At 37.3% G+C, this 25,180-nt stretch overlaps 2 protein-coding genes, 1 long non-coding RNA gene and 2 other non-coding genes across 6 annotated transcripts; 2 read left to right on the top strand and 3 right to left on the bottom strand.

Annotated features, from left to right (window-relative positions):
• Nucleotides 1-15: 15 nt before the first annotated feature.
• On the top strand, nucleotides 16-7,229 carry LOC122644074 (protein PHOTOSYSTEM I ASSEMBLY 2, chloroplastic). The gene is made up of 5 exons (XM_043837680.1): nucleotides 16-219; nucleotides 519-619; nucleotides 3,461-3,626; nucleotides 4,905-4,997; nucleotides 7,059-7,229. The coding sequence occupies exons 1-5, from the start codon at nucleotides 126-128 to the stop codon at nucleotides 7,187-7,189; spliced, it is 585 nt and encodes a 194-aa protein (XP_043693615.1). The 5' UTR covers nucleotides 16-125; the 3' UTR covers nucleotides 7,190-7,229.
• Nucleotides 7,230-10,147: 2,918 nt separating this feature from the next.
• LOC122644446 lies at nucleotides 10,148-10,233 on the bottom strand. Its single transcript, XR_006330375.1, has one exon. It is a non-coding gene; the product is annotated as a small nucleolar RNA snoR116 (small nucleolar RNA).
• A 108-nt stretch (nucleotides 10,234-10,341) lies between these two features.
• Nucleotides 10,342-10,420, bottom strand: LOC122644448. The gene has a single exon (XR_006330377.1). It is a non-coding gene; the product is annotated as a small nucleolar RNA snoR117 (small nucleolar RNA).
• A 2,726-nt stretch (nucleotides 10,421-13,146) lies between these two features.
• LOC122644073 (metal tolerance protein 4-like) lies at nucleotides 13,147-19,327 on the bottom strand. Of its 2 annotated transcripts, none has more exons than XM_043837679.1 (7): nucleotides 19,078-19,327; nucleotides 15,880-16,052; nucleotides 15,552-15,750; nucleotides 15,032-15,210; nucleotides 14,770-14,920; nucleotides 13,793-13,926; nucleotides 13,147-13,515 (listed from the first exon to the last, which is right to left on the bottom strand). In XM_043837679.1, exons 1-7 carry the CDS (start codon nucleotides 19,277-19,279, stop codon nucleotides 13,336-13,338), a joined length of 1,218 nt encoding a protein of 405 aa, XP_043693614.1. In that variant the 5' UTR covers nucleotides 19,280-19,327; the 3' UTR covers nucleotides 13,147-13,335. The 2 variants fall into 2 exon arrangements, with proteins under 2 accessions (XP_043693614.1, XP_043693613.1); XM_043837678.1 differs by lacking the exon at nucleotides 19,078-19,327 and adding an exon at nucleotides 16,691-16,927.
• On the top strand, nucleotides 15,275-15,615 carry LOC122644076. Its single transcript, XR_006330227.1, has 2 exons — nucleotides 15,275-15,393; nucleotides 15,485-15,615. It is a non-coding gene; the product is annotated as an uncharacterized LOC122644076 (long non-coding RNA).
• Nucleotides 19,328-25,180: the final 5,853 nt, after the last annotated feature.

Raw genomic sequence — 25,180 nt, 5'->3', positions numbered from 1 at the left:
TATGAAGAATAGTATCGGTAATGGTGGTTCGTGAATCACTCAAATCATTACAGTGAGAGCCGAGAGGGAAGACAAAAGGTGGAGAGCGGAAGAACACGTAAAGCGAGAAGTTTGGAGGAGTGGGAATGGCTTCCCATCTCTCCCCTATCCAACCTCCAACAGTTTCAAGCCTTTCTCTCCCGAGGAATCACCACCACCACCACTACCCACCTAGGACCTGTAAGTTCTGTTTTCTTCTCTTATCCGAGTAATTCGCATTCCTTTTCGTTGTGACGTTGTGTTCATTTACTAAAACCCAACTTCAGAAAGCTTGGTTTTACTATATTGGCTGATTTATCTGAACTTCCTTTCGGAACCTTCCGTTGTCTCTGTTTCTATTGGGATTTCCACTATATGACTATCAATTCCTCCGCAATTTTTTTTTCGTTGTGTACTGCTTCTTTTACTTACTATCATTTTACTGCTGAAGCATTCGCTCTGGTTCTAGGTTGGTGACGTGTTCTTATCTTAAATTGCAGCCAATGTGAAGTCAGTGAGGCTTAAATTGCGATCCAGTTTGGAAGATGAGAGCCACCCGCCGACGAATGCGGGAGATTCATCTGAACCTTTAAAGAAGAAGGTTGGATTTGAATATTATTATTATTAATATTTCGTCTCTGTATTATTGGTGTCCTTAAATTATAAACCATTATAAAAACCTGAATTGGCATGGGTCTGTCGTTCCAGAGAACTCGAGAACCAAATTCTCTAGTTCATGTGACCAATTAATAAATGAATGAACGAAAAAAAAAGAAGGATTAGCCTAACTCGCATTCTTCGCAGATGAGTTGGTTATAGATTTGAATGCGTAGAATATTTACTGACGTACTGAATCCTCCTTTTTGAAAGCAAAGATGTGAATTTCCTTGGGCATCTAAAAAAATCTAAACCCTGTTTTCATCATTGGATCCCCAGCACATAGGATTTCAAGAATCTCCCCCTTAGATGCCGCAATAATATGTTGAGGCTTTTGGAAGTTCTCAACCTCTGAACTAAAAGCTAATAATTGAGATTAGTTTCAGTCTCTTAATTTTTGCAATTAACAGCAAGTCTATTGAGATCAGGTCCTCAATACACATGGAATGGAATGGTCTACATGATTGACAGTCCCCTTTGGCATGTTTCAAGAGTTTTGTTGGTGCCCAACCTCAATTGGTCCCCAAATGAGTTGTCCTTTTTGGGAAACATATAAATCCTCTTAATAATTTAAGCACTAGTTTTTTAACAGTTAGGTGCTTGGACTTAAATTAGAGTTCCCTAACAGACCTTAAATGATCAATATCTTCTTTCCCAACCTCAATATGTGATTGACCTTCATGAAGAATCTAGCTTGGGGACAAAGCTCATTAATTCAAGGGGAACTAGGTGATATCAGAGTAGGAGTGATTGAAGCTCTGGTAGTCAGTTCGTGTAATTTTCCTTGTGCTCAATCAGTGCAGGATCTTTATTTTTCTTTTTCAGGGTTATTCACCCCCCAAAAAAAATGAATCCTTGAACGCCTAGCAAAATCTTTAAAGGAGGTAAGCATAGAGGTTCAGTGGGCACTTTTGTGTTTTCTATCCAATATGTTGAGTGGACTAGCTTGTCCATGAATTTTTTTGAGATCTCTGGGGAAACCAATTGCTTGGTCCAGTTGAAGACTTGCTTGGTCCACAAAGCAGAAAATCTGACTTTGTAGTTAATACAGTATTAGCATTATTTGCAGGCAATGGGTTGGGTGTAATTTCTATTTCATTTATAAAAGATATTCAGGTGTTCCATGGCCATAACCATGACATTTCCTGCTCATACAGGTGGAACTGAAGTATCCGGGTTTCAATATACTGAAGTGGGTCTTGACGTCTCATTCAATCCAGTGTTCCACCACAGGATGAAACAAATAAAAATTCTCTTTTTTTTCTTGTTTTACTTCTCTTAAAGAATCTTATTTGTTGAGGAGAAATAGTGTCAAAGAAAAAGCAATGCATTATTGAATTAGGAACATCTGTTTTCCTTCTCTTAAAGGCATATTTTTGTTGAGGAGAAATGGTGTAAAAGAAGAGGAAATGCAAATTGAATTTGGAACATCCTCTAGTGCCACCCATCATATGCTAAGTGCTGTAGTGAAGGATAAGTTGCCATCTTGTTCAATATGGAAGAAGGCATATGCTCTAGGTTGAGGACTACTGTTGTGGTTAAAAATGTACATCTTAGTTAGCTGGACTAGCTTGTAAGGAATATAGTTGTCACCAAATACTTATTTCACCACTTTTTTTATTTTATAAATTATTCAGTTTTTTAAGGGGGGTGGGTTTCCCACGACGCCTGAGTACTAATTTGGGCATATGGGATGGGTGGGTTAGAATCTGTAAATAGGGGGGTTCATGCAGGGGAGAGAGTGTGTGGGGCCCCCATTTCTATGTCTTGGTGTGCAAGGAATCCACACGACGACGTTGTGAAGATCCTTTGCCCATTTTAAAATAGTTATGGAAAAATAGTTACCACCCGGGCTAGTTTGTCAGTTTACATTTGATTTTTTTTTAATATGTCAAGTGTCAGGCTGTGGATGATACTCAAATCAACTAAGCCTTTTTCTCAATTAAATGGGGCCAACAGCATGAATTTTATTGTAAAATATTTGAATATAGTGAATTATGGAACATCTAGTTAGTACTTTCATATGTTCCTCATGTAGGATCTTAATGCTTAAGGAAGTAAGGGATTTACAAGGAACTGGATTTGGATGTATAGGTTTATACGGTAGTCATATAGGTATTGAGGGGGTGAAGAGTTGCAGGTCCAACCATCCAAGAAAATTAAAAGGATCATTAGGTATAGGGTATATCAAGGATAATGAGAAAAAGGGAAAAGTGTCAATGAAGTGCTAAGAAAGACCTTTATTTTGGGGATATAAGTTTTCCAGTTGGCAAAAAGGAAGATAAGTTCCCGTGGGGTTCTTGCAGGCTTCTTGAGGTTTCTTGGCGTTTTGCTGATTGGTTGGTGATGGGGATGGTTTTTTTGACTGGATGATTCTAGTGGACTGTGTGGACTGTATTGGTCTTGAGGATGGTTAAAATGGTTTAATTGGTTCAGAATGTAGTTGGTTATAGAACAATAGCAAAGGCAAGACAAATTCTGCTGACAATATCCAAACGACTAGTAAATACCTGACTTGAAGCTGAAATTGCATGACAATGACATAATTATGCTGCATACACACTCATTGGAGAATTTTAATCTCTCTCAAGCTGACTAACTACTGTTTTACCCTAGATACAAGTGCATATTGTAATTCCAATACAGCTAGTAAGAAAACCAATATGCACTCCACCAGCAAATTGGCTTCTCCTTGTTTCTTCTTGGGTATTTAACTTCTGTTTGTATTCTGATCCCCATCAGTTGTAGCTGATGCTAAAAATAATTTCTATCCTCTTAATTTCAGGGAGCACAACCAATAATCACAAGACGGTTGTGTCTTACATGTGTATGTACGACTCTCGCTTTGATAAACATTTCAAATGGTTCTATTGCTGCATCAGAGGCAATTGCTTTGGAAGGGAAAGAAAGACCTGCATGTCGGAATTGTGGGGGCAGTGGTGCCATAATATGTAAGTCATGTCCCCCAGAAAGTTTATTGCGTGTTTGCAAAGTTTACATGTGTAAGACCTTCATAGTGAATATACAATTTTTTTTTTTCTTTTTAGTTGAAATTCAACCTCCATCTTCCAACTAATATCTTATGCTATCACTTGAACAGTTGAACAGCCGATTCAGACTCTGGAGGAAGTCTTTTTATAATGTGTTTACTGATACATGGACATCTAAAATAGTGAAGCTTGAGTAAACCTTGTAATCCCTCTCCACAGAGGACATCGATCAGAATGGCCTTACTGACTTATTGAACTTGCATATATTCAGGAGGCCCCTGGAAGGTTCAGAATCACTTGTCTATGTTTAGCTATCTCATAAATACCTTCTACTCACACAAACAATGTCATTACATAACTTCTCTAGGAGACCCAAGTCTGAATGAGACATAGCTAGATCATGAGCATTGGATAATGCTAATTGATTTTTGTGCTGATGCATTATTGAAACATGTGACACTGTGGGTGAAGCAGAGAAAGTTCAGACACTTGCCATTATATGATATATCTTCATTTATAGATTTCCTAATTGCATTTGCTTTCATCAGAAGTATTGTTTCATTCTTTTGTCTTTGTGAGATTAACTTACATTCACCTAAATCTTTCTGCACTCCCCCCCTCCCCACCTGAAGAAAGGAAAGAAAACAGGGTTTCAGTTTTTTCCAGTGAAGATCTTGAAATGATATTCCATGAAGGTGCTGGTGTCAATGCAATGCTTGTGGCCTGTAGACTGATCCTTGTCAGTTTTATAATATTAGTGATATGGAAAATGTGATCATATAATCAATTTTCTAGGAGATACGCAAATGCATCAGCATTAACTTTCAAAACCATGCTTTTGTAGTTGATCACTGTTGTATAAGAATTTCGCCCATCTTTCCATTCCTGAGAATATATTTCTTTTGATTCTGACGGTACCCCATATTCAAGTGGCAAGTTTCAGTATCCCATAATTTATTTCCAACTGTACCACTCTGCTCATTGCAAGCACATGTGCTCATGCTTATTATTTTTCACACAAGTGATCAATTCAATTTTATTTATTTCTCAGATGAGCGATCAATTCAAATTTTGTTTGTAATTGTGTATTAAAGAGCACTTGGGTTGAATATTGTCCTCGAGCAGAAGTGTCATCATTGTATTCCTGGGTTTTCTTAACAAAACATTGTCGTCAGTCAGCTCTGTAATTGCATTTGCTTGTCTGCCCTGGTTCTTAATGCTTATTCGCTGTTGATGTAGGTGATATGTGTGGTGGTACAGGAAAATGGAAGGCTCTCAACCGGAAACGAGCAAAAGATGTTTATGAGTTCACAGAGTGTCCAAATTGTTATGGTATAATGCCTTAATCACTTTTTCATTCTATTACTTGTGAGAACATCGTGGGTTTTCAGTATGAGTTTCATGTTTATCAGCTCCCTTGATTATCTTCCTGAAAATTTAATGGTGTGGGATATTTATATTGATATTAATGTATTACGTAATTGAAAGAACAAAACAGTACCAAGGCAAGATCTTTTCACAAATAATAATTCAGAATATAGGGGTCAATCCTAGCAGATCTAGGAGAAGGGTACTTCGGTAATAAACCAACAAACAAGAACAGAAAATAGGGTAGTCGACCTATACTGAATTCTGTTATGAAATAGGAATTAAACAGAACCTGAAATCAGTATTTCAATCAAGTAATAAACAGTAGTTAAAACCAGGAGTAACACAGTAATTAACCAAGGAATTCAGAGATCAGAAAAATAGGACTATGAATATGTAGTCGATTCTGCTAATGGAGTAAATAACAGTACTTCAAATAAATTAGAAACTCAGAACTGATCTAGGCACAGACCAGTGACTTAATGGGTGCAGGGGCAGAATGGGAATACCCAGATTTCTCAAGATCAGCAGGTCAAAAAGTTACCAAACTGAAATCGAGTCATATTTAGGGTTCTTGAATGTATGGTCAAAATCTTGAAGAAATCTAATGGCTGGATTGCTTAATCTCAAAAACATGTAGCATATAATCTTCTAGAAACAAAGGTTGTAGTTGCAGGAAAATAGAAGAATACTTGTTAATGGATGATGGAGATGATGGAATAATAAGAACAACAGAAAATAACACCCGGGCTTCACAACACAGTGTGATTTGATTGGATCAAACACCAACCTACCTTGATCGCACACAACAGTTCCTTGATCAAACACAAGAATTCTTCAATGGAGAAGAGTAGCAAGAGCTTTTCATTAATTAAAATTCATGTACAATGCTCATCTCCCTTACAAACTTATATAAAAACCTCAAAATTAGACTTCTACACTAGAAAGGAAAGGCCTAACCCAATTCTTAAGTAATAAGGTAATAATCTAAACTGACTAGGAAACTAACTCAAAACAAGGTTGGACTTATAGAATCCTAATCGAGCCTAACTAAGGCACTTAGTAATAATTAAAAAAAAAAAAAAAAACTTAACTAGATAATCCTGTATGCATAACCTCTACCCACATTATAAAAGCCCATTAAAGTGGCCCATTACAATGATAACCCGATGGACCAAAGGCCAACACAACTATAACCGAACCCAAGACTTATTTCCATTAAATTAAGCCTATTTAGGTGATCTAATTGCATCAGATACTGTGTTTTTTTTTGGTGACTCTACACACCACATAAATCTCTGTGTTACACTCACTTCCACTGACGTTCTTTCTCTATTTATATGGGTTTCTACAAGCACAACAATAGAGACATCGAGAGGTTCTGATTTTTGAGTACTTAATTTAAATAATCCTGTCAGATTTAGTTGCTGGAATGGGAATGAGAAAGTAAAAGATAAACTAGATTTCGACATGGATCAGCTAGCAATCACAGGTCTTGAAGTCAAAACTTGGTGGAAAGCTGGAAAAGCTGTATTATGAAGTGGACCATTTAAGCAATAGCAGTTTGGACTTTGGATACAGTATAGGGCGTAAGAGTTACCAGATTGTGTACCACTTTAGCTTAAGCCCCGAGTCCATTCATGTTCCTGCTGGTTGTTCACCTTCTCATTTTTGTCTACAGAGTCTTGTCTTAACTTGAGCAAGAGTAGTTATTAAATGAGAAGTTAAAAGCAGCACTGTCCTAAGAAGGATCATCGAGCAATTATGGGTCCTGAAGTTAGCATAGATCTTTTTAGTTAACTAGATGATGATATGCACCGTCTTACTCTTAACTGGAGCTCCATTCATAATGCTGATACAGAAAAAGTGGCTGGTGAATTCATTCTTTTGCCTTGATCTTGAATTCCATTTTGAATTTTGTGACAATTTCATGTCCTGAAGGACCATTCTTTCCTTGTTTTGAAGAATGTAGGGATGCACTAAAATCGTAGTCAATATTCTAATCTCATCTTGCTGGCAATGCAGGTAGGGGGAAACTTGTATGCCCAGTTTGTCTGGGAACAGGTTTACCCAATAACAAGGGTCTTCTTCGGAGGCCTGATGCACGGCAGTTGCTTGATAAAATGTACAATGGCCGCCTGCTGCCACGCACTTGAGCATTATCTTTGACAGTACATGTAATTAGAGGTTCAGCTGTATTCTATATATGTTTTTCAATTTGATGTACTCTACTAATGAGAGACATTTTTGTCACATAAAATTTCCATTTTGATTATCTTAGTGACAATGACAGTAAATGTAATTAGAGGATCAGATTATATCTTATATATGTTTTTGAATTTGATGTACTCTACTAATTAGAGACTTTTTTGTCACATCAAAGTTTCATTTTGATTATATTATTGACAATGAAATTACAAAAAAAATAAAAAAAATGTCATTGAATTTACTTACAAAATGGTATTCTTGTAATCAATAAAACTTTATACTCATTGTTTAACCAGTTACAAACTTATTCTCAGTTAAAATTTTAATGCATAGAAATTTGTTATATGGACCAGTTTGCTCCCATTCTTCTACCATGTAGCAAAAAATTTGTACTTAGTTACATGAGACTTCATCACAATGCACTTTTATCCTTTAGATTTCCCCTAAAAATAATTTATGGAGAAACGTTCTCGGTGGGGGGAGTGTACCCCCCACACCCAGGGGCGAAATAATCGCTCCACCCCCGTGAAAGGCAGAAATCACACCCGTGCGCATGCAAGGCCACTGTGTCCCCAATATTTATAAGAAACAAAAAGGAAAAAACTAATTCATAAACTCAAATATGATATTTTGTAGGGGTGTCAATGGACCGGTCTTGCCCTAAACCCTAGCCCAACCCTAAGATCACTTAATATATATACATAGTCTGAGGCCTCAACCCAGGCCCGTCCCGACATTGTCAGGGTCAAAGAAATATTAAATGCAGCCCGCAGCCCGACCTGTGTTAAATCCAGGCCCAGCCTGGCCCTGTCCATGCTTAGGGCGGGTTTTCCCCAATTTTGGGGACATTGTGACAACCAAAGAATGTTGTAATTAAAAAGGTGAGGAGACCGCTGCTTGGTAGACACATGTTTCAAACTTTCTTTGTCTTCCATACACATGTTTTTAGGTAGGGGTGCAAGTTTGGCCCTGTTGGCCCGAACCCGCCCTGGCCCGCCCTGAGCCCGAACAGGGTCTGGGCTAAAGATTTCTAGCCTTGAAGGCTGGTTAAGGTCAGAATTGCCTGGCCCTGAGTCAGGGTCGGTTTAGGTCTGGGTTGAGGCCTCTGGCTCAGCCCGACCTTAATTTTGGCCCTGACTTTTGACCTTGATTTTGACCTTGATCTTGACCCTAATTTTGACCCTGATCTTTGCCCTGATGACGACTCTGATCTTGACCCTGATCTAGATCCTAATTTTGAACCTGATTATGTATAATGATAATATGATATTATATTATATAAGAAATTATTAATGTAACACATAACAACTAACAAGGGTTCATAAATTAGACTTTTAAGTACATTATATATATATATATATAATATATTCTATAATCAGGATTGAAAAGGATTAATGTGTAAATTCATCGAACAAATAAAAGGCTGAGAGAGTGAGTGACTAAGAGGTATTAGAGGTTGGAGGGAAACACAAGAAAAAATTTGACCACTTAAGTACAAATGCAAAGCATCATCACAATGCAAAGCAAAAACTAAATTAATTAATTCATTATTTGATTGTTATAGTTATAATTATAAAAGTATTAGCAGTTGGAGTTGGATTTACTTTCATTAAATTTTATAACTTTATAACATAAAATGAGAGTGCTATCTGCTTATGTGAAAACATGCGTGGTCATGGCTTATAGATGTAGTCTGTTTACACTCTATACAATGAAAGCATTATACTCTGTCAGGGTCAGGGTCAAGGCCAGGGCCAGGGTCAATAGGTCAAGCCCGGCCCAATCAAGGCCAATCAGGGCTGGCTTGGGCTGGGGTTGGCCCGTGAGGATCAGGGTTTTTAGGCCCTAAATCAGGATCAAGGCGGATTTGGGCCGAGCTAAGGGGACTCAAGGTTGGGCTAAGGTTTTAAAAAACCCGACCCAACCCGACCCTATTGCAACCCTATTTTTAGGTATCCATATTGGATCAATATTGTTTACTTTACCTTGTCTGTGGTGCCCAATGCCGCTACAGGTTAGCTGATACGATCAATACCAAACCGGTACCTAAAACATTATCTATACATACCTTAAGGCTTTGTTTGATGGGCATTCTCATTCTCAAAACATGGAATGCATTCTTACGTGAAAATGCAAACACTGTTTGGGTACAGGGGTGACATGTAATTTACCTTTCTTTTTTTAATTTTTTTTGGTAATACTTCTCTTTCTTTTTCAAACTATGCTTATACAGAGTTCAAAATATCAAGAAAGTAGTCGGATCGGTTCCAACAGATTCAGATCCAGGTCAGAATTGACTTGGATCAGCCTCCTAATCAGCATATTCCAAGCATCTAGGGCTGTCTAGCTATTGGCCTCAGCCAATTCCAATCCATATTTGATTAACTGATTCTCAAAAACCTGGCCTAAATTAGTTCCCTGTATGACTTCAGTTCCACGGATCTGTCAATAGTAACACCAATCTGAAGAACCCTAGAAATCTCGATCCAAACCACGATTCAGATAAGTCGGAACTCAGAATCGAGATCGGATCCGATTCTTGGAACCATGTGCTCAAGAGCATGGGAATAGGAAGCTCGAGAATGCTGCAAGTCCATGGAAACAAGCTGTTTACCAGAAATTTTAAAACTCTTTCCCCATTCGACCTGGCAAAGCTCCATTTTGAGATTTAAATGAGAAAAATAGAAAGATCTACCAAGTTTCTACAGGAGGGATGTTCGAGCATCTGAATGCAAGCGCCGATTATGAAGCGACGAATGCCAGAATCTCCGCTCGAATATCTCTTTCGGCAACGTACAGCACTGAAAACGCTATAGCACAGAGCGCATCAGAGACTCTAATTTGTTGCCTCTCTCTCTTAAATTCCTAACTAAACATTCTACCGCTAACTAAATCTATACGCAGCGAAGCTCAGAGAGTAATGATTCGATAACATCAACAAGATTTGATCAAGCTTTCATAGTTTGATGGTAAGTTTTCATCGTCATCGCCCTCGCCCTCGTCACCTCATCTCACTGTACAATATAACCTATTAAACGATTTTCAAACAACGAAATAAAAACAGAAACAGAGATGTAGATCTGCAAGTAACACTAGGAAATGACCTCAGAAGCAAAAAGTAGAAATCTCATCAAAGATATAACTCAGATGGTACGGACAATTTTTATCCATCACTGGCCATTGAAGGATTGTGTTTTCCGCAGATCCACCCACCGATCTGGTTGGAGAAAAACTAAAAAAGCACTAAAAATCAATCAAAACAAATCATCTTTTAATCTAAGGAATGTGAAGAAACAGAGAAAGCAGAAACCCTAAATAACAACAATCATGAACTCGATGGATCGAAATGGAAACAGATAGAGGCCCTAATGAGATCGAGACTTAGCAGTGGAAAAGCTGAAGGATGAACTGTGAAGCACACAAGAGATGGATTTTATAACCGATGGTGGGCCGCAATTGGCAATTCGGCAACCCTAATCTTTCATCACTGATCCACTGGTGTGGAGAACGTGAGATAACCAACATATCCTCATCTTTTCAAATATTGACACAATAGTCCTTCTATCGGGATCGACTACAATGTAAGGCCGTAAGGGTTCCTGTTCCGGCCTTAAGGGCTCAGGACCAGAATCAGACCACGCTAATCGGTTCAAAACTTGGAATGTAGGACCATTAACTTTTGGGTGGGCCGGTTTTGCTTCCTAGTCGATTTCAAACAGTTCAAAATTAAATAAATATATATATTCCCTTAATACATGCTATATGCATTCAATAATATTATAATGATGCATTAATTTCAATAATATGAGATGCAATTTACCATCATTTTTTTTTATATAGGGTTAGAATGTGGATTTGTTCCGATTCCAACGGTTACTAGTTGGTCTATCGGTTCTAGAACCGTTGAGAGACCAATAACTTAATCGGCAGATCCAAAACTAGACAAATAATTTATCTGTAGATACAAAACCGGCCCAATAAACTATTAGGTGGGTTGGTTCCGGTTTTTTGTGGGCTAGTTCCAATTTTAGTGCACAATTGACACCCTTACAACTAGGTCACGAGAAAATATCATAAGCTTTCGTTGACAATATGATTATAGGTATCGGTACAATGAGTTTTTAAAGATTGACCTAATTCGGAGCTTGCATCAGTTATCGTAAGATACCATACGCTTGGATGATATCAGTATCTTTGACGGTAAAACTGTCTGATACAACCAACACCATCCCTATAACCGATCCCCAATAGTCGTCTGTATCGGATGTGTATTGGGCCTAAATTAAAAACAACCCACTATTTGGTCGATATACTTAATTTGTATTGGTATTAGGTACCAACAATATCAATATAATTATGTGGCAATTCTGGCCATTGTCTAGATAGGGTAACTTTTGAATTGACTATATGTCAAGTTCAAACTTAAATTTGAGATGGGAAAATCTTACAGTAACCAAAGTGGTGAACTAAGAAGTTGTAGCCTTACTTTTTTGGCTTTTAAAAATATCATAATTTCCATTTTCAATGAGGATAAATCTTATCATTTTACATAAATACTCCATTAAATAATTTAAAACTTTTTAAGAACATTTTTTACCTATGCGTTAAATGCTGATGTCGATACCTTGATCCATGCTAGATGATCAATATAATTCTTGTTGACAACAAGTTGCACCCATTGATATATTCTTCCATATATATATATATATATATATATATATGTATACCCTCTCAAGTATGTCCATGCACAACTGGTAGCCTCATGCACCATTTTAGCAACTTCAGTTATTGAAATGCTTTATTTGGCTACAATATCGATCAACCTCTACTGAGCTGAAATTTAATATGTGGGAAGAGAGTCTTGAGTCTACATGTCCACAAAATTTGAACCCCATTTGACATATGCCATGTGGAAGATATTCTTTTGCCATCAAAACAAGCTTCCCTTGGTGGGGCGACTAGATAACCTTTGCCCATAAAGAAAAGCTACCGGTTTGATGATCAATAGTAATATGATTGATCCAACCACTGAAATTCTATTAAGATTAAACATAAATAGGACAATTTTCTTTCAAACACAGTTACTCCTGAGTTCTAGCACTTGTATGAGACTTAGAAAACGATGCAAATGGCACTTCAGGACATTCGTATACAAGAGAGGTCATTATAACGTTACAGTTGTGGGATTCTCTTCACCCATGGTGAAGATAAACTTTTCCAACATACAATGTCATCATCTTGATATGACGATCTTCCCAGAATGATATATCTTTGATGTAAAATAGAATCTATTTTACTAGTTCCAACTACCAAAGATGACATGATGACAAGTGTACTTTGTAAATCAGTTGCCTCTTTAACCAATTTGTAGAACACAAGGATTGAACCAAGAGTCTAAAAACAGACTATCACGGTTTTATATTTCTTGTTTACTATGCCATATGTTTTGAGGGCAAAAGTTCATTTCACAGCCCACGCGAGAAGGGTTTTCCATAGCGTGGGGTTCCTCTATAGCGCGACACAACGTGTAGCGCACCATCCGACAGTCTGCAGCGCATGGGCACGCAGCCCAACACATAATGAATAGTAGAATATTCCCTCCCCAATCCCACATCCCCTAGTTTTGGGGAGAGTTTTGGGCATATAAGTGGGGAAGGGCAACCTCCTAATAGATGCATCTTTTGGGGTGTGGACCTAGACTAGTGACACATTGCTCCAAAATCTGGACTTTGATGAGGTCCTTTTAGAGCTCATCATCTGGGATAATGGGCGTCAGCAACCCAAGAACCTCCTTAAATAGGGAGATTCAAAAAAAATTATTTTTACTAGATGTGAGTCGATTCCTTAAATATGTGATGTTTTCATGTTTAAAGTTGCTTCTGTTTCTGAGACAATTCTGAAGTCAATAGAGCAAACACCTTTGTATCCCACATCCCAAATAATGGTTTGTCTTCAAAGTACAATTTATACAACTTACAAGGAGGGGATAAACATTCTTTCCTCTCCCTTTGAACTCATACCACTTATCCTCTTAACTAGAACCTCACTATAGCAGCCATTTAGAATAGGGTGTGTGTATTGTTTTGGTTCAAATTCAAGGTTGAGTATCAGGCAGCTTGCTAAGAATAGAGTGCTCTGGTTTGTGATCACACTCAAAATCAAGATGAACAAATGCTCGCTCAACTTCGGGGAGCTCCTCAATCTTTATTTGCAACGACTCTCCAATTGCATGAGCTTCTTTCAGTGGCAAATCTTCAGGAAGTTCAATGTCAACCTGTGTATGTTCATTTTAAACTTTTCCAGTCAAGATGGAGTCCTTAGCTTAACAATGATGAGAGCTGAAATGAAACCCAGAAAGAGCTAAACAGCAATGATAAAAATTATGGGCAGTGGGAACTCACACCCATGAGAGGCCAGGAGACAAATTCATTCAGTAGGGGCCCACATATTTATTGAGAAAGTGTCAGTGTGGTCCCACGGGTCATTATATGAAAAAGGTATTCAGACTCCTTTCCCAAAAGCTATACATACCAAATAAAAAATTAACTGACCTCTACAAAGTAGAGAACACCAAAAGTGTAGGCTCTAACTGTGTCAACGCGCTTGATTTTAGGATGGTGCCTTATGACCAAGTATGTCAATTTCTGCAGGACTTCAGGTGAAGCTGACTGCCCCACTAGAGAAGCTGCATCAAGAGGCAAAATGGTGAATTACTGGTATAGATGAAACGTATTGTAAAATATAGAAAGCAAGCAAGAATACAGTTGAAAATTTTAGATTTTGACATCATAAGCTTGTATTACAAAGTAGCTGTTTTGATCCCTTGCTAGTGTATGAGATCTATTACTCCCCCTTTATTATTCAGTTCTTTCGGCAATTAGTTACATGATGGTTTTCATATCTCATACATGATGACTGTTACTAGCATGAACATCTAAAGGAACACAGTAGCAGATTGTATACCACGGAATTTAGAGCTCTTTCCGATTTTCTTTTAAATCAAACCAGGGATTTTTTTTTGAAAAAAGGAGGGGTGGGATATTACCTATACACACTTCTCACAAGTTACCCTGAAGAAAATTTTGATGAGATTTATTACCAACCAAGACTGAGAAAAGTTTCCTTCCAGCTTTGAAAAGAGTATCTCTTAAAAACAGTTTGGAGCAAAGGTATTTCGTGATTTTCTTAAACAGAGGTCACATAAGTAACTTGCAAAGAAATTTCCTTTTAGGACAGTCAAAATAAAAAAGAAGCAATCACAATGAAATAAGGTGGTAAGTACAACCCTGTTTACTCTAGAAATGAAGTGCTTGTACCTGCCCCTAGAGTAAACAAGAGAGGAACTTAAAGTATTGCAAGTAATGTTTCTCATGAAATTTTCAAACATTTAGCATAAGGCTTAATTGACTGAGTTGAGTTGAACGTGTGTAGAGTTTATCATTCAAAGGAACTTAAAGATATTTCACAATTGTGACAGTCTGAAATTTCACACCCAAGGGGAGATAGATAGAGAGAGAGAGAGAGAGACCTGCGTTTTCCAGTACAGTCCCAGACCAGTTTGTAATTGTATATATTGCAAGAATAATAGCACCAATAGGGTCAATCCACCAGTAGTATTTATCACCAAGAACAGCAGCGACTAAGCCAACAACATTTGTTACCACATCGAAATAGTGATCCTAAATGATGGCATTAGTTAGAAAAAACATGATCTTTTGGCAGGAAACTATAAAACTCAGTTTAGAAACAAAATGAAAGTCACTAGGTGGCTCTATGTTTGGTGAGAAAACCTTTGCATAAGCACGGACTATCGTGTTTCCTGACGTTCGGCAGTAAATCCAGAGGCCAAGTTTTACCACAGTAGCAGACAGCATGATTGTATATAACCACACAAGCTGATCCGAGGTCATCTTTTCAGAAGGGTCATCTTTTATCAGTTGTTCCATAGCCTGGATCAGTACCTGAAAGCCTGCAAAGATGACGAGAAGGGACTGCAGTTACTTTAAGGAACAAAGGTATATTCTTGAAGGTTTAGTGATGTTACATACATAAGATTAGAGATCTACACATATATCATGGATTCTGAAGTTCAATATTACAGTATCTTTAGTTAGTAATGTTGGAATTTGTGTAAATCTTGTTAACATGACTTGTGACACCGCAGAAACATATTTCTTCCAATTTTCTTCAAATATTCTGCAGCTAAAGAGCATTGTCATGTTACACTAGTTGATTTTCTTAAGGAAGCAATTCCAACTTTGAAGCAAGAAATGTTCATCATAAGTATGAGCAGGATAAAGATAGACATACCAAGCGTAGCCATAACAGCTGCAAAAATGATAATGCCTACTGGTTGCACCCTCAACTTTCCAATAGGATATTTGTAGATATTTATATTTTTCATTGACATGTGTGTGAACCAAAGAATTCCACCAGCCATGAGATCTAGCAGAGAATCAAGTGTAGAAGCTGCTATAGCAATTGAGCCACTCCTTATTGTGGCATAGATCTGCAGTTCATGAAGTTGAAGAACTAAGTACAACAGACAAAAGTGGTACCCCAGGATCATAAAAAACTTGCAAGGTCTATATCCTTGAATCTCATAAAATTTGGAATGAAAAAAGGAAAGGTAAATTACCTTACAAGCCAGCAAAAGAATATTTGCATAATTGGATAATTTCATTGCTCTTTCATGCTCTACCTCTTGATCATGGCCTTGAACCTCATCGATGCCATTGGTTGTTTCTAAAGAGTCAACTTCCTCGAAGGATTTTAGGGTTGCAAATTGTTTTTCATAGTATTCCTTTTCCCCTGAAACAGAGATGAATTTTTAGAATTATGTGAAAAACAAGATCATGAAGAAAGTTAATGAAAGAAATTAGCTACATTTTTATTTTACGAAAAGCTTTGTAGCTGCGATTGATGGAGTTAATGTGCTTCTCTGTTCTTGGCTTCCTTTTAATAGTAGATTAAGCACACTGCTTCTTTGCAGTTGTAATGCCATACTTAATGGTGGCTACCAAGATACATTCCTAAGAATGAAATCCTTAATTATACAAGTTTCTTACATAAGCTTTGCATCCTTCTAGGCAAAGATATATGAAGCATGGGCAGGGCTGCTAGACTACCAAATCCAAAGAAGCAAATGCTTTCATCCTTATTCTTATATTTTTATCTGAATCTTGAGATGCAAGAGCTTACATGGAAAAAAAAAAACAATAACAATTCACCTAAAAAATAATCAGTTGGTCTTTCATTGAGCATTAAACGTGCACCACAGATTGCTTTTGGAAAAATCGAAAAAATAACCATTCCATATAAAATAGTGAAGATTTCTGCAAAATATATCGTTTCCTCACCCTCAATTGCTCATTTTTTTGAGAAACTGATGCAGGCATATAGCAAATGGAAGAGAACGAAGAAGAACAGAGAGAGAAACAGGTAGTTACCATGGTTTAAGCATATGGTTTTAGATAAATTAATGTTGAAAGGGTCCTCGGGATCAAGGCCGGGTCTGAGCTTGTCAGGCAATTTGGAAGTGAAATCTCTAATTATGGTATTCACCGAGTTCCGGCGACTCACTCGTGGACGTTTATCGTCGGACTTTTGACCTTCATTCAACGATAACAATGGCTTCCTGGCGTCCAGACCTTCTTCCATCAATTTCAACTTTGGATTACAAACTAAATCTCAATCTCTCTATTGAAAGTGCAAAAACAAATCTAGAATCTCTCTCTTACAAAAGCATTAAGCAGATTCAGGCTCATGTAGAAATTGGGTTGAACAGAAAGATATCTTTCTACTTCTTCTCCGAAGGAAACGGCCGAAAATGGCATTCCATGAAAGAATGTGTGGATCACTGTGGATGTCTATCCGTACTCCGTTGGCGCCTCTCTCATATTATAACCAAATTTCAATATTCAAGTGATTCGGTCGGGTCGGGTCGGGTCGGATTCTCTTACATGGTGCCCTCACGAAATTGTGACCTTTGATTTTTTTTTTCTTTTGGGAAAGGAAAGAATTAATTAATAATAAAGAGGAATTATTAATTAATTACTTCACCTTTGATTCCATATGCTCCATCCATAGAGCGAAGGAAAACCATATCTAAGTTATAATTACGCGTCGGGCTCTTTTCTTTGGAGGCATCTGCCCAATGAGGCATCCAACGACTGGGCTGTTTGCCTGCTTGGCACATACGAAGGCTGGCTCACGGGGCACTAATTGGGCTGCCGAACTCATTGGAGAGGAGCCAAATCCTATAATTACTTTACCTTTTAGAGTACAAGCTAACCTATCTTTTTCATTTTTCCTAATGTCCATCCCAAAACACCCAGACCTATCGTGAAGGAATTTTTCCTTTGCCATAAGTGAATAGAAACTACCTCCTTTAATAATTTTTCAGAAAAAAAAAGAACTGAAAATGTCAATTGGCTCTTGATTGACAAAATACACCAAGGTTTCACAGTTCAAAACTACAGAATGTAGATCAGAACCGGCAAGTTAAAGCCCAAAATCAGATCAATCGGTAAGTAGACAAATCGGTGTCAAGCTTAGATCGATAAATATATGGCTGTTTTCGATGTTTGGTTGCAGCTGGTTTATTGTCTATTTATAGTCCGTATCAATGCCTAAACCATGAGGCCTCATTGACTAAACACTAGTAGTGGTGCGAGATCTTAAATTGGTGGAGCATACCCATACCCGAAATTAGTTCTTCTCCACACCCTATGGATGGTGTGAAATTGACTATGGTGGTTAAACGTCATTGGGGAGGATCTGGACTTCCCATACCCACTCCACAAATTAAGATTCTATCTTAAGTCTAACGGAGCAAGGCGTGTGTAGAACTAGATGCATTCTCCTTATTATTTAGGGGAAAAAATATTCTAGCATGCCTTCCTCACCTAGTGGTAGATCCACATGAGCAGTGAATTTTGAAAGGTAATTTAGCTATACACAGGGGGAGATAAATTGATCACCCCACCCTCATGAAAGGTAGAAATCCCACTCCCCATGATGCCCACGTGGATGCTCATTGGCTCCACACACACAGGAGCCACGCTTCCTCATAGAGAAGCTGAACTTGAAAATATTTTGAAAAAGGTTATCTAAACTGCCGGGGCAAGGTACGGTAGCTCCTCTATGTGTATCTCTCCTCTTCACGTTGAAATGACCTTATTGCCTCCTCTGTATGATATCATGGAGCATCGAAAATAAGAAAGTGAAGGAAAAATAGTTTTCCTTTATCATGTGGATGTTGCAGAATCCATAGATCCTATTACTCACACAGGAAAGATTCAATTCCAAGCAAGGTTCGTAATCTCCGTATCGACTGGATCGGATCAGATTGGAATTGTCCAAACTCGGACAAATATGACACTTCAGTCCTGTTTTTTTTTTTTTTTTTAATCTGATTTCTTTTTATCTTTTTATCCTTGTCCATACTGGTGGATCGGATTGGTATGAGAATCGGTCTCGGCCGATACCAATCTGATGCGACCAAATCAGCCGATCGGATCCGAGATTACAAACCTTGAGCCCAAGAGAGTAGCGGTTCTTGTCCACTGACTTACGTCCAGGAAACCCGAAGAGAATGCTCTTCATTCTTTTCATTTTCTCCATCAATTTGTCCCCAAGTGACAGGGACCGGAACTCCGGTGATGCTACCATCAAATAAATATTCACTCTCTTCTGAAGAAATTTTTTCAGAGAACACTATTGTTGCCGGAATCCAAACCACTGCAAAAAATTTTGTTCCCTAATATCCGCTTCTAGACAACCAAGCAGAACCTCAAGAAATAAGACAAACAAACAGAGAGAGAGAGAGAGAGACCTTTGATGAGTCCTTTGGCAGCAGAGAGATCAGTGCTAACAGGGTCCTCAGGATCCAAGCTGGACCTCACCTTGTCAGGCAAATTCTGGAAGAAATTGAACCTCAAGGTGCTGAGGGAGCAGAGGAAACTTGGGGGTCGTCGATCGTTCCTCAGCTTTGGGCCATCGATCAATGGGGTTCTTACATCTGCTTCGCCTTCCATCTTCTTGGGCTGGAGCTTCCCCTTTAGCTAGAACCACAAGGTAAGCTATTAAAGCCAATGGAGAGCTTGCCCTTGAGAGATGACTACGTTCTTCGATCCCTACCTAGCCAAGCCACCTTTAATACTTGTCCAGACAATTATATGGGCTTGAAGAAAAAGAAGAATATAATAATTATGACAGCAAAATGTTTTTTTTAGTTAGTGAAGGGACGAGCCTAAGGAAGCTGAAGGTATTGATTTCCACTCCACCTCCTCCAATACAGGCATCCGATTGAGAAGAAACTCCCAAGTGAACATGGAGGGCCCAGTATCTCTCGGTTCATGTATTGTTGACGAGCCCTGAGGAACTAGTTGGCCCCTCCAAATACCAAAAAAGAAAGAAAAAAAATTCATCTTGTATACCAAATGGTCGCAAAATAGAGGAAAAAAAATAAAATTTTTTTTTTTTTCTTTTTTGTAAACATAGAGATTTTAAGATTATAGAAAAATACATAATTTAGGTTGTCAAACATTATGGGTAATCGGGACAGTTCTTTACCGGTTTCAATTTCAAAGGGATCAATCATAAATTCGTCTCGCATACTAAATAGTCGCAAAATTAGGATCTAGTCATGTCTAGTAACGAGATAATCCGACTCCAATTCCTTAATGGTTTTGGACATTCAAAATCGTTTCGTTATAATTACAATATAAACCGATTGAATTACTAATGATTCTACGCCTCAAATGTTCAAACACTCAAGTGTAAGTATTATTTTGACACATAACTCTTAGTTTTTCTTTGTAATTGTAACGTAATACATATATAAGCTGTAACTATTAAGTGTCTACCAAAAACGAGTTATCATTATTAAATATTAATCAACACTAACTAAACAACTATGCATCTTAAATGTGTCATAGTTTCAATCGATTCCTTATTAGTTTCATTTCTAGAAACATTAGGAAAACCATCTTATAACCATCTCATCTCATATAGACTTTATATTGCCTTCCTGAAAAATCATATCATCTTTATCCCCTCAATGTATTTGCCTCTCAATTTCTTTAATTCCATAGATTAGGATGACAAAAAAGACCACCTTAACTCTTGCCCGAACACATTGTAAGGTGGGGTCCATCTCCCTCTTTATAGGGAATTGAAGAAATTAACGACCAGACAAATTGACGTGGTATTTTTCCTTATTGTGTGACATGTACTCTTTTTTTTTTTTTTTTTTTTTTTGTTTTTTTTTGTTTTTGATAAGGTGTGACATGTACTCATCATATGTAGTTATTTAAGGACGGACACCTTTACAAAAAAAAAAATTAAGGGCGTACACCTACTGTGAGACAGTGATACAATACTATATTGGGAAGTGAAGTGATGCTTGGTGTCAATGATAATGACACTTCTAAATGCTCTTTATTTTAACTATGTACAACGAACCCATGCATGGATGGAAATTAGGTCAACTGATTTTTTTCTGGAAAAAAAAGGTTACCTGTGCGGGTGTGGTACGCTGCCCATGCGCCTGGGGTGGGCAAAATAACCGTCACACCCCGGGAATTTTCCCTTTTCTATGAAAACGTAGCAGTCATTTTACCCGCCCCTCCTGTTTTCGATCGTAAGGGTAGTACCGCACATACTCAGGTTCTGTTTTTGGTCAAAAAATCATACCCAGGATCTTTCTCTTTTGTTATTTTGGTGAGACAAGTCCATTGATATTTGATAACATAGGTGGAATTTCAGGTGCAATTCGGCCCACTTGTTAAATAACCAAACTGTCCCTCTGTTTTTGTTGGGTTGGATCCTCCAACTCCTGCCATAGCTTGAAGAAAGTCATGTCCTTTAGATGGAGCTCAATAAATTAATAGGTGGACCTATGAGATCACTCAAAATTCTCATTCAATCTCAGACAATCTCTTTCTTGGAGAAACAAGACTTGAGAAACCATCAGTCAAAATGGCTAAAAACACAGAAAATACGCAAAATAGAATATCGATACCTTGATTTTTTGAACCATTTTACTTTCTTTTGTATTGATTCCACTAGCTATGATATTGATAAATAACTATTAAATTTTATATGTTGAGAATTAAAATTTATCAAAATTACCAAAATTTGACCAAATATATTGGTTCCAACAGGGTTCAAAAGCCAAACCAAATCTGAGATTTAAACTTCACTTGAGGCTCTTTCTCCTTTATATTAACCGCCATTTCCCTCTCTTACATATTCTTACCTCACTTGCTAATAGAGTCTTAATCTTTATTTTTGGGAAAGATTCCTTGAAAGGCAACGTGGTCTTGTACCAACATGGAAGCATAAAAAAGGGTAGGATTTTCGTCTTTTATAGGGTAGGTTGATCATTTCGTACCCCTCTGTGTTTGGACATAGGACCACATTGCCTTTCAGGGTTCTTTGACTCTTGATTTTTTTTTTTTTTTTCAATCAAATGGATTGTAGAGGTCCCCATTAGATACACAATAAAGTAATAAAACCATTATTGAAGATCAAGATCCATAACTTCTTTTTTTTTTTGGTAAGAAGATCCATAACCATTAAACCTCTACGCTCGAGTCTCAAATGCTGCTTATATCTATAACTTTAGCATCAATTACACATCGTTTTCCATCCATACAGTTATAGGCTTTTAAGGCATATTATAACGTTTTCTTTCTTGTAGTGTGGGCAAGAATTGAAGAGGAGCAGCTATTTCCACTCCAACTTTTGGTAGTTTCAGTCCAGATATTCTATTTTATTGCATGAAAATTATTTGGAAATAGAATCATGCTCTAGAACAAGCAAAGGGATGGAAATAGCCAATCTAAAATTGAGTGTTGATAGACACTCAAACCGGTGGAGCAATCTTTACTATTGTACCAAGGCCGCCCTCGTGACCCATTCAGACTATTCCCCAAATAACTAGTGGGTAGGAATTGTCACATCATCATTTCACATGAAACAACTAAATGTCCATTGTAATGATAGACAAATCAGGTAAGGTTAGGACCTAGATCCTCTGTGGCGTGGTAGGGTGTCTGGCACGTATCGAATGGTCAAGAGCATCCGGGCACGCAGCCCAACACACTGGCACTGGATGGGGCTGCGTTCTCGGGTGCTCCTGACCATCCAATATGCACCGAATGCCCTGCCACACCACAAAGGAACCCCATCTGATAAGGTTAGATGGTTTGCACAAATAAATAAAAATTTTGCAATTATGAAAACTTATCACTAAAATATTTTCATATGGCAAAAGTTTTCTTTAACCTATGAAGAAGGAAATCAATGATAAAATATATAAGTGGATGGGGACTGGGGACAGAGTTATGCAAAATAGTGCACACACACACACACATATATATATTAAAGCATCTCTTTAAGTATATATGATTTTAGAATGCATTTGTTGCTCACCAATATTATGTTGTTGAAGATGGGTTACAACTTACAACCACATGTTTATGTGACAAACCACAAACTGCCAATTTAGCAGCTAGAATCTTCATAACACCTTTCTTAAGATTGATTAATTTAATCTGTGGCAAGATGTAAGCTGCATCTTTCATCCTTCTACATAGTAGCTAGGTTCATATTGAACTAAATTCAAGCATTATTCATAATTCATGATTAACAAGTTGGCTAATTGGTTCATTTGGGATCCCACACAATGTTAATTAGCTATGTTTATGAATCTAAGCTATGTATTACATGAATTCATTTGTTTAGTTTGTTAATCCCATCTTTGACAAGGATAGATATTCAGTTTTTAGCATAACAATAGTAGACTAAAGATCTGTTTTCTTGATTAAGCCAGCGAATTAATGCTATATAAGACAAGATTTTTAGTTAGTTAAGTTTCATTGGTAGCAATGGTGAATCTTGCAACCATATATGCTTCCAAATTGCCCCTCAACACATTATTTTATTAGGCAACTTGGCATGAAATATGCCGGTTGGAATATATTCTCTCTGGGAAAGAGATCTACATGTTGCTCGCTTATATTGATATCTTACACGCCAAACTAATAGTAAACAACATATATAACAGTATGTTTATGACTCATATATTTAATGAGAGAGATTGTGAGAGGAAAGTACATACTGACAACTATACTTCCTATTCCCATTCAATTTTGATGAATAAACTTATCTTTTGGAGGATTAAAATAGCATTAGATTACAAATGGTTCCTTTTCTAGTTTGGAGTGTATTGTGAAAGCTGCAATTTCATTTAACATAAATCCCTTACCTAAATAGTACAACTTGAAGAATCACCCTATGACTTCAACTGCTACTAGATTCTATATGAGATTATTTCATTTCACTTCAACTCCCTCGCGAAGAAGGCAGTTAGTTTGATGTCATGTGAGATACTATTGGTAGATCTAGATTTTGTTTTCTCTAAGCTCCTTTTTTTTTTCTTCTTCTTTCTTTAGATAGTTTTCTTGCTGATAGCGATGCCTAAGGTGAATAATCTATCTATTTATTTCTTGTTTGTTTCCCATCTAGGTATGCTTAGTGATCTATTTATTTGTTCATCACTTTGATGTAGATACAACCCAAAAAAAAATTGTTTATAACCAGGCTCACTTCATGAATTTCATCAGTGACTAGGTGCTTGAAAATAACAGCAGAGAACATGCATATATAGGAATAGATTGGTATGAATTTAGGTTGTGTTTGGTATGACTTCTCGGAATAGATTCTGGGTATAAAACACATTTTGAAGCGAGAAAATAGAATGTATTCGGTTACATTTTATTCATGAAATGGATTGGATTGGTATTATTTGTATACGTCAAAATCATTTTGTAAGATCTAATGTATTTATTCGATCTAAGAAGGGCCTTGTGTCAAAATTGAGAAATTTTATGGCTTGGTATGCATTCTCGGAATAGATTCTGGTTCTAGAATGCATTTTAAAGCGAGAAAATAGAGAAGAACTGAGCTCTTAATTGGCAGGAGTTGGAATTTATTTTTGCTTCTTTCTATTTTCCCTCAATATATTGTAAATCTCATTACTAAAATCCCATTAGCTAGCACAAGTCATGATGACTTCTTAATATGCCCCTTTGCCAAGAGTGGTAGTTTAACTACTAAACTGGTTGTGAGCAACAATTCTTTGATATCTTTACCATTGTGTACCACTTTAGATCATTTGTGTAGAATCTGATAAGAAAGGCTAAAATTAATCTTAAATTTATCTCTTTCTGTGGAATCTCATAAATGATGGTATTGCTACTAAGTCTAAATTGGAGCATTTCTTGAATATTGATGAAACTGACTACCACCTATTCTTATCTTATCCTTTCTTTAAACGAATTTGGGCAGCAGGAATGTGGGAATGAGGCCCGAATACTTTCAAAGTTCATCTCTCCTTGACCTAATGAACACTATCCTAAGCTCCTATTCTCTCTCCAAAAGGGATAAGTCTTTCTTTCTTTCAATTTTCTCTATTACTAGTTACTTCCTTTGGATTGCTAGAAATCAATGTTTATTTAACATCCGTTCCATGATAACTGACTTAAATCTTTTGTCACTACCTTCTACTTCTGTTGATGAATCTCCTCATTCAAACTATTTGTTGTCTTTGTCGGAGTGTCATGAGCTGCTCCTACCTGGATTCTTTACTGTTATTTGCGATGGAATTTTTAACAAGGATTCCAAAGAAGCTGGATGGGCTTCAGTAATAGCATTTGATAGAGAATTTACGGTTGCTTATATGAATTTTGGATATGCAAGGACCGCTCATGAAGCAGAAGCAAGGGGAATGCTCCAAGGACTGCAAAAAACAAGAGAATTGAGAGCCACAACCATAGACATTTGGACTGATTGCCAGGAATTGGTCGACTAGATGGAGCAGGACATGATAGCCTTGGGAGATATTCACAGTACTCTTGGACATTAAATCA

The sequence above is a fragment of the Telopea speciosissima genome, chromosome 10 (genome assembly GCF_018873765.1).
Source record: "Telopea speciosissima isolate NSW1024214 ecotype Mountain lineage chromosome 10, Tspe_v1, whole genome shotgun sequence".
Taxonomy (NCBI): Eukaryota; Viridiplantae; Streptophyta; class Magnoliopsida; order Proteales; family Proteaceae; genus Telopea; species Telopea speciosissima.
This window is presented reverse-complemented; position numbering and strand designations above follow the sequence as displayed.